Source organism: Lipotes vexillifer, unplaced genomic scaffold (assembly GCF_000442215.2).
Source record: "Lipotes vexillifer unplaced genomic scaffold, Lipotes_vexillifer_v1.1 scaffold429, whole genome shotgun sequence".
NCBI lineage: Eukaryota > Metazoa > Chordata > Mammalia > Artiodactyla > Lipotidae > Lipotes > Lipotes vexillifer.
The window spans coordinates 288333-304034 of record NW_006784171.1 but is presented as its reverse complement, the minus strand read 5'-3'; the positions used below and the strand labels follow the sequence as shown (position 1 = coordinate 304034).

Below are 15702 nucleotides of genomic sequence, written 5' to 3'. Positions count from 1 at the left end.
GCTGAAACCACCTGAATCCCACTAATTCAAGCTTAGCATTTCTAAGAGTGGGTAAAATAGCCTTACATTATGTGCCTCCTGATGTGATGTAATATGAAGTACCAGCACCATCTATGAAGTATTTTTTGCTTCCCCACCGCCAAAGAAGCTGAACCTAAATCTTAATTATAAGCCTTTAAAAATAACTTCTAGTTTATAGGATATGTTGAGTTAGAACAAGCTAAATTACACCATAAAGGAGCACAGACAAATCCAGAATGTGGAATACGAGAGACAAACCAACTTGATTTCTTCAACAAGTCAATGTCAGGAAAAACAAAAAAGACTGGGGGAAGGTACTTTGCTCAAATGCTCTAAATTTTAGAAGAATTAAGAAACATAAAAAACCAAGTTCAATATAAGGACCCTGATTTAAACAAACCAACTATAAAAAAACATTTCTGAGATAAACAATTCTGAATATGGACTGAACAATACTATTAAAAATGTTAATTTTGATGGTGTGATAATAGAAGTGCATGCTGAGTATATAGGAGTGAAGTAAACTAAAGCCTGGAATATGCTTCAAAAGGCAAAAATGAAGCTAGCGTGGTAAATACTTGGAAACTGTTGAATGTGGATGATTATACGTGGTTTCATTATACTATTACCTCTTTGTGTATGTTTGAAACTTTTAATGAGAAGAATTTCTAACTTAAAATATACGATTATAGGGCTTCCCTGGTGGCGCAGTGGTTGAGAATCTGCCTGCCAATGCAGGGGACATGGGTTCGAGCCCTGGTCTGGGAAGATCCCACATGCCGCAGAGCAACTGGGCCCGTGAGCCACAACTACTGAGCCTGCGCGTCTGGAGCCTGTGCTCCGCAACAAGGGAGGCCGCGATAGTGAGAGGCCCGTGCACTGCGATGAAGAGTGGCCCCTGCTCGCCACAACTAGAGAAAGCCCCCGCACAGAAACAAAGACCCAACACAGCCAAAAATAAATAATAAATAAAGCCATTTCTAAAAAAAAAAAAAAAAGATAGTTTAAAAAAAATACATATATATATACTATTATAGACCAATGGAAGAGAACAGAGAACCCTGAAACAGATCCACACATACGTACACAGGGAGCTTGGCAAATAGGGGAATGACATTACAGATTGATGAGAAAAGAATAAACTATTCAATGGATATTACTGAGACAACTACTTAATTGTACAGAAATAGATTTTAAAAATCCCCATCTCAACATACACAAAAATAAGTTCCAAGAGAACTAAAGCAGCTACATTTTAATCCAAAATTGTAGAGGAAAAATAGGGAAATCATTCTGAGAGGAGAGAGAAAGGATTTCTGAAAATACATAAGAAGTGCAAGCCATAAAGAAAAAAACTGGAAAACACAAAAAGATGCTCATCCTAGTTATCAGAGAAAATTAAAACTTTGATTATCATTCCCACAAGGCTGGCAAAAAATTTAAGTCCTGATAATATAAAGTATAGGCCTCCATTAAAAGAATCACACATGATGAAGTGGGATTTAACCCAGGGATGAAAGAATCTTTCAGTATCGACAAATCAATGTGATACACCACATCAACAAACTGAAGAATATAAACCATATGATCATCTCAATAGATGCAGAAAAAGTTTTTGATAAAATTCAAAATCCATTTATGATAAAAACTCTCCAGAAAGCAGGCAAAGAGGGAACATACCTCAACACAATAAAATCCGTATATGACAAACTCACAGCTAACATCATACTCAATGGCAAAGAGCTGAAACCATTTCCTCTCAGATCAGGAACAAGACAAGGATGCCCACTCACACCACTTTTATTCAACATAGTTTTGAAAGTGCTAGCCACAGGAATCAGTGAAGAAAAAGAATGAAAGGAATCCAAATTGGAAAGGAAGAAGTAAAATTGTCACTGTTTGCAGATGACAGGATACTATACATAGAAAATACTAAAGATGCCACCAGAAAACTACTAGAGCTCATCAATTAATTCAGTAAAGTTGCAGGATACAAAATTAATATACATGAATATGTTGCATTTCTATACACTAACAAACAAACTATCAGAAAGACAAATTAAGGAGACAATCCCATTTACCATCGCATCAAAAAACAAAAAACAAAAAAGCAACCTAGGAATAAACCTACCTAAGGAGGCAAAACACCTGTACTCTGAAAACTATAAGACACTGATGAAAGAAACTGAAGATGAACCAAGAGATGGAAAGGTATACCTTGTTCTTGGATTGGAAGAATCAATTTTGTTAAAATGACCATACTACCCAAAGCAATCTACAGGCGCAGTGAAATCCCTATCAAATTATCAATGGGATTCTTCACAGTACTAGAACAAATAATTTTAAAAATTGTGTGCAAACACAAAAGATCCTAAATAGCCAAAACAATCTTGAGAAAGAAGAACAGAGTGGAAGATTCACACTTCCTGACTTCAGACTACACTACAAAGCTACAGTAATCAAAACAGTATGGTACTGACACAAAAACAGACACATAGCTCAACGGAACAGGATGAAAGCCCAGAAATAAATCTACACACTTACGGTCAATTAACCTGAGACAAAGGAGGCAAGAATATACAGTGGACAAAAGACAGTCTCCTCAATGAGTAGTGCTGGGAAAACTGAACAGCTACATGAAAAAGAATGAAATTAGAAGATTCTCTAACACCATATACAAAAATAAACTCAAAATGGTTTAAAGACCTAAATGTAAGATGGAATACTATAAAACTCCTAGAGGAAAACATATGCAGAACACTCTGACATAAATCACAGCAATACTTTTTTTGGCTCTGTCTCCTAAAGTAATGGAAACAAAAGCAAAAATAAACAAATGGTGCCTAATTAAACTTAAAAACCTTTGCACTGCAAAGGAAACCATAAATAAACCAAAAAGACAACCTAAGGAATGGGAGAAAATATTTGCAAATGAAGCAACCAACAAGTGCTTAATTTCCAAAATATACAAATAGCTCATACAGCTCAATATAAAAAAAAAAAATTAAAAATGGGCAGAAGACCTAAATAGACATTTCTCCAAAGACAGACAGACAGTCACATGAAAAGATGCTCAATGGCACTGATCACCAGAGAAATGCAAATCAAAACTAGAATGAGGGGCTTCCCTGGTGGTACAGTGGTTAAGAATCCGCCTGCCAATGCAGGGGACATGGGTTTGAGCCCTCGTCTGGGAAGACCCCACATGCCGCGGAGCAACTAAGCCCGTGCGCCACAACTACTGAGCCTGCACTCTAGAGCCCGCGAGCCACAACTACTGAAGCCCACGCGCCTAGAGCCCGTGCTCCACAACAAGAGAAGCCACTGCAACGAAGAGTAGCCCCCGCTCACCACAACTAGAGAAAGCCCGCATGCAACAATGAAGACCCAATGCAGCCCCCTCCTCCCAAAATAATAATAAATAAATTAAAAAAACAAACAAACTAGAATGAGGTATCCTCTCACACTGGTCAGAATGGCCATCATCAAAAAGTCTACAAATATTGATGCTGGAGAGGGTGTGAAGGGAACCCTCCTACACTGTTGGTGGGAATGTAAACTGGTACAGCCCCTATGGAGAAGAGTATGGAGGTTCCTTCAAAAATTAAAAAGAGTTACCATAAGATCCAGCAATCCCAATCCCACTCCTGGGAATACACCTGGAAAAGACAAACTCTCTAATTTGAAAAGATACACACACCCCAATGGACATTCCAGCACTATTTACCATAGCCAAGACATGGAAGCAACCTAAATGTCCATCAACAGATGAATGGATAAAGAAGATGTGGTGTGTGTGTGTGTGTGTGTGTGTGTGTGTGTGTGTGTACACACACAAAAAAAATGGAATAGTACTCAGACATAAAAAAGAATGAAATAATGCCCTTTGCAGCAACATGGATGGACCTAGAGATTCTTTTATGAAGTGAAGTCAGACAGAAAGACAAATATCATGTATCACTTACATGTGGAATCTAAAAAAAAAGATACAAATGAACTTACTTACAAAACAGAAACAGACTCACAAACATAGGAAACAAACTCGGGGTTACCAAAGGGGAAAGCAGGGCAGGGGAGATAAATTAGGTTTGGGATTAACAGATATACACTACTAGGGAACTCCCTGGTGGTCCAGTGGTTAGGATTCCGTGCTTTCACTGTGGTGGCCCAGGTTCAATCCCTGGTTAGGGAACTACCCACAAGATGCACAGCCAAAAAAAAAAAAAAAAAAATACAGATACACACTACTGTATATAAAACAGATAAACAACAAGAACCTACTGTATAGCACAGGGAACTATATTCAATATCTTGTAATAAACTACAATGGAAAAGAATCTAAAGAAGTGTGTGTGTGTGTGTGTGTATATATCTGAGTCAGTTTGCTCTACACCTGAAACTAACATTGTAAATCAACTATACTTCAATTTTTTTAAAAGTTCTACTAAAAAGACAGCTATATTTTGAAGGATAAAAAATAAAGTATAGGCCTCCATATAGGGAAGGTGGATCTTACACATTTCGGATAGGCCCGAAAGTCAGTACAACCATATTGAAAACCAATTTGGAATACTTTAGTAAAATTAAAAATACTCATATCCTATGCAATTCCACCCAAGAGAAATGAAGCTATAGACATAAACTGATGGGGAAAAGATTCTATTTGTTTACAGAAATAAAAATTGTCTTCACTGATCTTAGGCTTTTGTATAATCAAGACAGTCTTTATTTCTCAGTTCTTTACTACTTTATTTCTACAATGTCCCAACTGTTAGATCATGTGGTTACATATCCTGTAGAAAAAAATACATATTTTTATAATTAAATTGAATTTTTAAGATCTATGTATATCTGAAAAGTATTTATATATAAATCATACAATCTCTCCATAGTTTTATTATTCAATTAAGATACATAAGCTATCTTTCTTCTCTGCTTTATCTATAATCCTTTATAAAAATTATTTCTCAAATTCATAACTTCTCTAAATATTTTATAGCTCTGGTATTCGACAAACATAAATTAAATATTTTTACATTATTCATTATGCTTTTACTCAAGATGTCATACTCTTCTCTCTCCAATTTTTGGTCTAAAAACCTATCTTATCAGATGTAAACTAAAGTCTTTCATGTATCTGTACTCACCTGGCGTTGAATACAGATACATTTCCTCTGCCTTTCTCTATATGAAAGCAGGATGACATTCTATTTGGGCAAGAGTCTTGATTGGGCTTTTTCATTTTTATAAGAGCACTTCAATTCCACCTTTTTCTGGGTTAATGTTAAAGCATATGGATCTTCCAAAGTACCAGCCCTACATGTCTTCAGGTTAGCTTCAAACTATCTGCTGCCCAACTTCTCTCAAAAGCCAATTTTAAGAAATATTTATGAAGGGCTAACTAACTTGTAGTCCATAAAATCCTGAATACTTTAAACTTCATCAATGGATTAGGTCACTCAGAAGTTATATAGTTCAATGCATCTCTCTGAACAAAAAACTAGCCTTTAATGATGTGCTTTGGTATTATATCCAATCGCTCTGTCCCTGAACCACACCAAAACCAGGAACACCCACATTGCACTTGGGTGAGAAATCTCTACAAAAATTTGGGTGGTAACTGCTTAAAGCACGCTGCAATACCCTAAACACCACACAGTGTACCTTGCATTAAAAGACAAGATAAGAAGAGCCTCTCCTATCTCTAAGAATGTTGTCCATTTTATCTGGATTTGTGAGGAATCTAGGGAGAAATTTTTCTCAAATCAAAGGTTTGCATCGTTAGCAGCTGGAATGTTTTTATTTTATAGACATTGTGGATTTTGTATCAATTACCTTTCCTTCTTTGTTTTGACGCCCAAGAAACTTAAAGCTGATTTCATGGCTCAGCACTGGTATATGCTTTAATCAAATGAACTTCCACTTATTAGTTCTCCTCAGGTAACTATTCTACTCTTTCCTACATCTACGTTCTTTTAGCTTTTTTCTTTTCATCTTTTGGAACTTTTAACGTAATATACCTTATGTACAAACTGTTTTTGAAGGAACAGATTGATTCATTTAACTAAACAGCTATAAACCAACTATTAGGTAAGCTCCTACCCTCAAGAAGCAGAGACTATTTTTTAAGTATGATGGTATAACAAGTGCTATAGAAGGGTGACAAGGAATAGTGGAACCACACAAGAGAAGAAGTAGGCATTTCCTCAAAATTAGGGGTGGAGAGGAGAGTTTGCACATATGGGACTTAATGTCTGGGCATATTAAGAACTAGCCAAAAAAGTTATTTTCTAATCTTTGATTCTGCAAGGTCACAAGGGCTCAAGTGAGTCAATAACTGCTTATCACAAGTGTAAGGGCTTCTGCCAAATCCACCTTTTCCTCTTCCTTCCTCTTGATTGCTCCTCTTTTCTACAAAGTGCGCTTTCCCCAAATAACAGTTTAGGACCCATAATACTTTCTAACACTACAAAACACTTATTAGTTTGTTTTCAGTTTTAATGAAAAACTAATTTAGTGCACTATCTGCCTCTTCCCCTAAAACGGAAAATGAAGGCTTTAGTAAATAGTATGGATATTGTGGAGATTGTTTTAAAAAAAATACAAGCGTTAGAATCAAACAGACCTAGATTCCAATCCCAGTTTCATTGCTCATGAACTGTATAAACTCAGACTTCATTCAGTAACTTATTTCAGTTCTTCATGTCTGTAATAGGGACAAAGTTATGGGATTAGGTGGCATAATCTAATGATGTTTTAAACTCTCAAAAAAAAAAAAGTTAGCCTTCCTTTTTTTTTTTACTAGTTCTTCCCTCCCACTTCTAATCAAATTTAACCTCCTTCTCTGTTCCAGCAGGAAAAAGTGGGAAGGAGAGGAAAAGAATTAGTCAAAGAAAATATTTTTCTTGTTAAAATACTGAAGGAATGGAATGAATATATCTGTTCCCTATAATAAAGAACATCATTTGAGGCTGAGTGGAATAACAAAAAGAACTTGGCTTCTGGGTTTGAATTCTAATTTTTGTACTATTTGTTTGACTTAAGTGAGTCACCATCTTCAAAAGTGAGTTTCCACTTCCGTAATAAGAGGTTAATACTCTTCCCCTATATATGTAACAAACTTACTGACACTTCTCACATGGGAGAATTATTTCTAGAGGGAGGGTAGATTAGTACAACCTTTCTGAAAAACAATTTAAAAATACATATCAAGAGCTTTAAAAATATTCCTGACCTTTGATCCAGGGATCGCACTTCTAAGATTCTAAACCAAAGAAAAATAAAGACATAAAAGACTATGCATATAAGGGGAAAGAATTTTAAAAAGAATATATATATATATATATAACTGAATCACTGTGCTGTACACCTGAAACTAACATGACATTGTAAATCAACTATACTTCAATGTTTTTAAAAAAGGAGGAAAAAAAAGTTTAAACTAAAAAATAAAAACAAAATAAAATAAATCTCCAAAAAAAAAGACTATGCATTCAAACATGTTTATCATGGCATTGCTTAAAATTGAAAGTAATGTAAATGTCAACAAAAAAGAGAGATCTGGTTGTGTAAACAGTGGTACAAAACAGACCACTCCGATTATGAAGACTTGTATTAAAACAAAAATACTGACAATATTAAGTGGAAAAAAAAGGAATATAGACATGTATTACGGTTATTTAAAAATGGGGGGTGAGGGTAAGGATACAAAGAAATAACTCCAAGTGCTAACAGTGGTTATAAATTTCACATTGAGTAAAAGGTTTACTTTTTTCCCTCCGGTTCCTTATTTTCTTTAATGTGCTGATAGTTTAAAATCATTTTTATATGTCATGACTTTAAATCATTTACATATAATCAATATAAATATTTTATATAATCAACTACAAAAATAATAAACATGAAGAGTTTCCTTTCCCTGATGAATATAAAACATTCATCCAATAAAAAGAGCATTCATTCATTCACTTTTCAAAGACATGGGAATCTGCTATATCCATACACAGAATGAACTTCTCAGTTTATACAATTTTGTCTCCATTCTAATTTGGCCATTTACTATGTGCCAGGCACAATTCCAGACGGAATACAGAACAAATCAAAGTCCTTCCTCTCAAGTCGTTTTTTCCCGAGTCTTGATTTCAATTATTTCAGCAACTAGTATACAGAGTTAATAGCACCAAAAACATCAGCCTGCTCAAGTTAAAACACTGCTTCACACCAAGTCCTTTTTCCTTGGAAGCTAAGTGTTCTCTATCGCTTAAAAAGAGCCCCAAGTGGTTAATGCAGCTCACGAATATACCCTTCTTTGAAGCTCGAGCACCAGCAACACCTCAGATCTAGAAAAGACTTGCCAGTTTAAAGTAGGACTTTGCCTACATAGTCATTAACTTTTAAAGCAAACTAGTACAGGGAGTATATAGGTCCTCTGGTGTTCCGCAGATACCCTCGGACACCATTTGAGTGGTTCAGGAACTCCCAGGGGGCTGGGGGATGCAGGAAACCAGAAGGGCAGCTCCACCTGCGAAGCTCTCTAAATCAAGTGCTTCCACTACGGAAGGACCCCTCCAGGGCGGGCCTGCAAGCCTTCTTGACAGAACGACCCAGGAAATTACTGCATGACTGAACGAACCTGAGGAAAATCGACTCCAGGAATTTAACAACTTCTATCACAACACTCCTAACAGAGCCATCGGGGAGAACTCCGCTCTCTTCTTTAAAAAAGAAAAAAGAAAAAAAAAAGTTCCACCCAGAAGAGAAACAACAAGTGGCTTTCCTGACTGGAAGAAGAGCTGCACGGCCTCAGAGTGCTAAGGTCGCCCCGGGCCCATGAAACCCGCGGTACCAAAGCCTGGGCGGCGCGAATCCCGGTACAGGGCCGGGGCAGAGGGAGGCCCACCAACCGCCGGCTCCGCACTCCAAGGCCCGCGACCGGACCGGCCCCAGGCTTCCCCGCCCTCCTCGGGCATGGCGGGCACCCGGGAGGGAGAAGCCAAAGCCGCAGGACCGGGGCCGGGTGACAGGTTTATTGCCCCCAGTGAGCAACTTGGGCTTCTCGTCACCCTCCCAACCTCAACTCTAACCGCGCATCCCTCCTTAGTGTACCTGACACACTGAAGCGCGGAACGCCGCAAAGTCCGAGCGCTCCGTGACCTGCAGCGCCCGGTCCCCGAGCTCCGACTCCTTCTCGCGCCGGTCAAACAAGTACACCGTCCTGTAGCCGTCGCCTCCGCCGTCCTCTCCGGTCCCCACCGAGGGCCCGCCGCCGTCCGCCGCTGCCATATTGGGGAAGAGGAGAGAAAACAGCAGCGCCGGCCTCTGCGGCCGTCGCGCTAAAGGCCGAGGTACGGGCTCCGCGCGGCACCTTCAGCTCCAGCCCCCGGGACGGCACAAGGCCTCTACCCCGGCGCACTCAGCTCCTCCCTCGGCGGCGGCGGCGGCCGACCAGTCGCAGGCGCGAGGATCACCCGGGAACCGATTCGAACGAGCTCCTACCCGTACACCACGTCACTTCCGCGGCCGAGGAGGGGGCGCGCGGCGCGCTCCTCGCAAGGCCTGGTCCCGCGCCCGCTGCCGCCCAGGCGAGGTCGCAACGCTACCCGCAACCAGGCCCGCCGCCTGTAGCTGTGGCGCAGGAGAAAGAGGGGCCGCCGGCGGCGCGCAGGAGGCGGGGCGAATCCGGCAGGCCGCGCGGGCCGGGGCAGGGCTTCGGAGTCCACTGCCTGGGGCCCGCCCCTTTCGCCCTCGCGAAGTTGGAGGGAAGCGCGGTCCCTAGCGGGCGGCGGCGCTCTGAGGGAGCGACCCGGTATCCGAGGCGGGAGAGCCTATCCCGCGAGCGGCCGGGGGAGTCTTCCGAGGGACTGTTTTCTCCCGGCCCAGAGGGTCCTGGTACCTTCTCGCCTCTCCATAACCCCGACCGAGCCTATCCGGCTTCGAGCTCCTGGCGCCGCGGCAACGGCTGCGACTTAAGGACCAGGTCGCGTGAACGCGGCGGTGGGAAGCGCCAGGCCCGCGGGCCTCGCGGTGTGGACCTGCCCCCGCCACGAGCACGTGGGTCCCCACGCGGAAAAAAACGACGCCGAGACAGCCTGAGCCGCTTTTTCAGTCCCATTTCCTAGTGGTTATGTGTGGGCCGCGGCATGGACCTCCGAGACAAAGCGGGGCCCGGAGAACCTCCCCACCGAGTTTCTGTGACGTCACCGCGGCCTCCAAGGGTCCCGGCGACCATATCTGCCCGACGTACACGCCTACCCAACGCCGCCGCCACCACGCGTCTGGGAGTCGTGCACAAGCACCCCTATGCCACAGAGTTGTTAAGAATAAGTTAAATAATGTTCGCAAAGGGTTTTTTTTTTTAAATACAGGAGGTTCTATTAATCTATTTTATACATATTAGTGTATACATGTCAATCCCAATCTCCCAATTCATCCCACCACCACCCCCGCCACCCCTCCTCGCATTTCCCCCCTTGGTGTCCATATGTTTGTTCTCTACATCTGTCTCTATTTCTGCCTTGGAAACCGGCTCATCTGTACCATTTTTCTAGATTCCACATATATGCGTTAATATATGATATTTGTTTTTCTCTTTCTGACTTACTTCACTCTGTATGACAGTCTCTAGGTCCATCCACGTCTCTACAAATGACCCAATTTTGCTCTTTTTTATGGCTGATTATTATTCCATTGTATATATATGCCACATCTTTATCCATTCATCTTTCGATGGACACTTAGGTTGCTTCCATGACCTGGTTATTGTAAATAGTGCTGCAATGAACATTGGGGTGCATGTGTCTTTTTGAATTATGGTTTTCTCCGGGTATATGCCCAATAGATTGCTGGGTGTATGGTAGTTCTATTTTTAGTTTTTTAAGGAACTCCATACTTTCTCTATAGTGGCTGTATCAATTTACATTCCCACCAACAGTGCAAGAGGGCTCCCTTTCCTCCACACCCTCTCTAGCATTTGCTGTTTGTAGATTTTCTGATGATGCCCATTCTGACCAGTGTGAGATGATACCTCATTATAGTTCTGATTTGCATTTCTCTAATAATTAGTGATGTTGAGCAGCTTTTCATGTGATGCACATGCCTCCCCTCCACCACCGCCAACACGTGGCTGAGAATCGTGCACGAGCACACCTATGCCAGAGTTGTTAGGAATAAGTTAAACGATGTTCGCAAAGGACTTAACATGCACTACGCTTTCGGTAACAGCCTTTATTGCGCTTCATTAAATATCCTTATCCTGGCCTGTAGTGCCCTAACTCAACAACAAATAATATTGTCATTGTTAGACGACTAGGTTTAGTCATTTACTCTCCAGGTCTTAAAATATTTAGTGAATATTTTGTGCTTGAGAGTGACACGTAAATTCATTAAGACTGGGGGATTTTTTTGATTCTTCAAAAGTGTGGGTGATAAAGTATATTTTCCGTTTTACTAGGTTTGCCAAAACCTTCATGGTTAATTACATGGATAGACTAATCATTGGTGTATGTTAGAAATCTAGATTTGCTTGTCCAAATAAAGATGCTCCAGAATTGTAGGATGTGTGTGTGTGTGTTTGGCTAGACATATAAGGTATTAAAGGTGGAACACACAGTTGGAACAAAAGTGTGAAGGCATGTGTTTGGGAGGAGCATAAATAATAAGGGCTGGAAGTGGGGAGAATGGAACAGTAGATGGTGGAAGATAAAACTGGGAAGAGGCCAGATGTGGCCAAATGCCATTCATGTTCCTGAAGGGAGATATGAGGGAAAACTGAGACCAAAGTAACACCGACTCCTATGGGATTTCTTTGACCTCTCACATTTTACCTTTCAAATTCAAGTGCACTTTTTGTTATAGTCCATTATCTAATGGTGTTTGATTTAAATGACAAAAAAAGTTTTTCATATCTTAATGAGTGAAATGAATTGCCTGTTTCATCAAATTGGGACTAGAAGTTCATCATCAGGACAATTTCTCATTTCTCTATAATACTAAATTATGCAAATGCATGGGTACAAACAGAAACTCTTTTTTTTTTTTTTTTTCTTCTGTACGCGGGCCTCTCACTGTTGTGGCCTCTCCTGTTGCGGAGCACAGGCTCCGGACGCGCAGGCTCAGCGGCCATGGCTCACGGGCCCAGCTGCTCCACAGCCTGAGGGATCTTCTCAGACCAGGGCACGAACCTGGGTCCCCTGCATCGGCAGGCAGACTCAACCACTGCGCCACCAGGGAAGCCCCAAACAGAAACTCTTTGTATGTCTTTAGAAGAGATTTAAAGATAATCTCACTGAGGAGAGATACAAAATGCTGCCAGAGAAGTGTACTACAATATTACAGGCAACTATTGGTGGAAACACAGATATGTATCTTGTTGAGAGGTCAACTCTGAATCACTGTCTTCTGTGGCAGTTTGGCAGTCTGAAACATTTGCCAGTCAACTTTTGTTCTCAGAGAGAAACTCCCCAGATAACTTTTTCAGCAAAGAAAGATGATGTTTGCTTTTTATTTTTTTTTAATTATAGTTAATTTACAATGTTGTGTTAGTTTCAGGTGTACAGCAAAGTGATTCAGTTATACATATTGATATATATATATTCTTTTTCAGATTGTTTTTCATTATAGGTTATTTCAAGATATTGAATATAGTTCTCCATGCTATACGGTAGGTCCTTGGTTTTTTTATCGATGATGTTTGTTCTTTAATTTTCATCACAAATAAATAAGAGTTTGAAATGACCCAGTGCCACAATTAGTTCTCTTTAATTGACTAGTAATTTTTCTTTTCATTAGCCATCTTATCTTATAGAGTATAAATATTTAAGTATCTCTGTATCAGTTATCTCTTGCTGCAAAACAACATACCCCCAAACTTAGTGGCCTCTTGTGCAACTCCTCATGCCCCTCCTCCTGGGAGAGAGTGAATAACAGCTCTTCAACTCCACAATTCAAAACCTCCTCCAATAAAACTGTGTTGCAAAAAATGGGAAAGAAACAATGGAAAAGAGTAAAATGAGTCAGAGGTAGAGCCTGAAGGTTTTGTGATGGGAGAAATATTGGACTGATGTGTAGTGAATGGGAAGGTGGTGTATATCCTTCAGCAGAAGAGATTTACAGGTGCTAACAATACTTGAAAACTGGAAGAAAATTCAGATCGTTCAAAGTTAAAGTATTTCTTATTTCTGAAAAAGCTGGTAAAGAAAAAGATGGCACAAAAGTAAAATCTTTATGTGACAGTGAATCTGATGACAGGAAATCAAAGAAGAAAAGAGATTCTTCTTTGCCAAGATGCTTTGCCAGTGGTCTTGATCCTGAGCAAATAACTGTGTTACATAGAGCAGTGGTAATTAATATTTCTCATGAAATGGAAAGATGCAGATGAAGCAGACTCGGTGCTGTGGAAGAGGCAAACATGAAGTGTTGTCAAATTTTAATTGCTTTTTACGAAGGGAGACAAACTTCTTGTCCAGAAGATGATCAATTATTGTTTACATACGTACAAAAATCTGGTCTTGGTTTATGACTTATTAGTATGAAAAATAACTACATTCTAATGAAAATCAAGTTTGATGTGTTCATTTTGAGTAGTATTAAGGGAATTGTTGAGTTGTTGAGTTGTTCTTGTTTTTATTTTTTTTCTATCAAAAGCACTGGTTACTTTGAATAAATAAAACTTTCTGTAGTTTCATTTATCAGAACAGAATGTTTGATACCATGGTTTATTATTTTCTCTGCATTAGAGAACAGCTTTTCTAAAATGTTAGAAAAAATTTCCATAGTCATTACTCAATCAGAATTTCCATTTATTATTTTTAACCTATAATGCCCAAGGACCATTCTGGGTTTATTTGTTTTTGTCTGTATACAGAAATACATATGTAAATGCTTGTTGTTGGGTTTTGGGTTTGTTTTTTTTTTTTTTTACATTCACCAAAACAAAAAAGGCATTTTTTTACAACCATGAGTAAGTCCGTGTTGTTTCTGGGATGCCATCATTCTGAGCAACCTAGGAAATAGATCACCTCAAGCTAAACTGAAAATTCTCCTGAAGCCATAACCTTTCAAATCAAATAGATGTCCCTAACACCATACAAAAATAAACTCAAAATGGATTCGAGACCTAAATGTAAGACCAGACACTCTAAAACTCTTAGAGGAAAACATAGGAAGAACACTCTGACATAAATCACAGCAAGATCTTTTTTGATCCACCTCCTAGAGTAATGGAAATAAAAACAAAAATAAACAAATGGGACCTAATGAAACTTAAAAGCTTTTGCAAAGCAAAGGAAACAAGACGAAAAGACAACCTTCAGAATGGGAGAAAATATTTGCAAACGAATCAATGGACAAAGGATTAATCTCCAAAATATATAGACAGCTCATGCAGCTCAATATTAAAGAAACAAACAACCCAATCACAAAATGGGCAGAAGACCTAAATAAACATTTCTCCAGAGAAGACATACAGATGGCCAAGAAGCACATGAAAAGCTGCTCAACATCACTAATTATTAGAGAAATGCACATCAAAACTACAATGAGATATCACCTCACACCAGTTAGAATGGGCATCATCAGAAAATATACAAACAACAAATGCTAGAGAGGTTGTGGAGAAAAGGGAACCCTCTTGCACTGTTGGTGGGAATATAAATTGATACAGACACTATGGAGAACAGTATGGAGGTTTCTTAAAAAACTAAAAAAGAAGTACCATATGATCCAGCAATCCCACTACTGGGCATATACCCAGAGAAAACCATAATTCAAAAAGACACATGCACCCCAATGTTCATTGCAGCACTACTTGCAATAGCCAGGTCATGGAAACAACCTAAATGCCCATCGACAGATGAATGGATAAAGAAGATGTGGTACTTATATACAATGGAATATTACTCAGCCATAAAAAGGAACAAAATTGAGTCATTTGTAGAGACGTGGATGGATCTAGAGACTGTCATACAGAGTGAAGTAAGTCAGAAGGAGAAAAACAAATATTGTATATTAACGCATGTATGTGGAACCTAGAAAAACGGTGTAGATGAACTGGTTTGCAGGGCCGAAGTTGAGACACAGATGTAGAGAACAAACGTATGGACGACAAGGGGGGAAAACCGCAGTGGGGTGGGGATGGTGGTGTGCTGAATTGAGCGATTGCGATTGACATGTATACACTGATGTGTATAAAATTGATGACTAATAAGCACCTGCAGTATAAACAAACAAACAAAAAACCCAACTAATACTAAACTTTCTTTGGGTTATTTGTATGGAAATGTGTTAATATAAATGTTTCAGACATTACATGAAATTTCTAAAAATCTTATATGTTCTGGTATAATGTTATAAGTCATAATTCTAGTTATTACTTTAAAATGTATATCTCAGAAATAACTAAATTTCCTTGTCAATTGCATTATTATGAACTTTCATCAAATCTTTAACCGTGGTCACTTTTAAGTCTTTTGTCATTTGCAGACAGTTCTGGGTGTACTCTGATGCTTTTGCAAAAATGTTCCTATAAAAGGGTTTCATCTTCAAGGAATTCATGGAAAAGACTCTGACAAGTACAGGTTTCTGGTAACTGACTATACGGCTGAACTGAATGAATAAGCATTTTCAGAACTCTAATGGAAAACTGATGAATTCATAAAAGTGCTAAAAAAAGATCAAGATGAAAAA

General features: G+C 39.5%; 1 protein-coding gene, 1 non-coding gene and 1 pseudogene across 2 annotated transcripts in view; 2 read left to right on the top strand and 1 right to left on the bottom strand.

Annotated features, from left to right (window-relative positions):
• The window catches only part of SMCHD1 (structural maintenance of chromosomes flexible hinge domain containing 1), a 128442-nt gene extending 119139 nt beyond the window's left edge, over window positions 1–9303 (bottom strand). The window contains exon 1 of the mRNA XM_007456555.1: window positions 9127–9303. Coding sequence (XP_007456617.1) covers window positions 9127–9303 — 177 coding nt within the window. The remainder of the gene's footprint in view (window positions 1–9126) is intronic.
• TRNAE-UUC (transfer RNA glutamic acid (anticodon UUC)) lies at window positions 4142–4213 on the top strand. The gene has a single exon. It is a non-coding gene; the product is annotated as a tRNA-Glu (tRNA).
• An 857-nt stretch (window positions 9304–10160) lies between the features above and the next one.
• On the top strand, window positions 10161–13537 carry LOC103069653 (chromobox protein homolog 3 pseudogene; annotated as a pseudogene).
• The last annotated feature ends 2165 nt before the right edge of the window (window positions 13538–15702 follow it).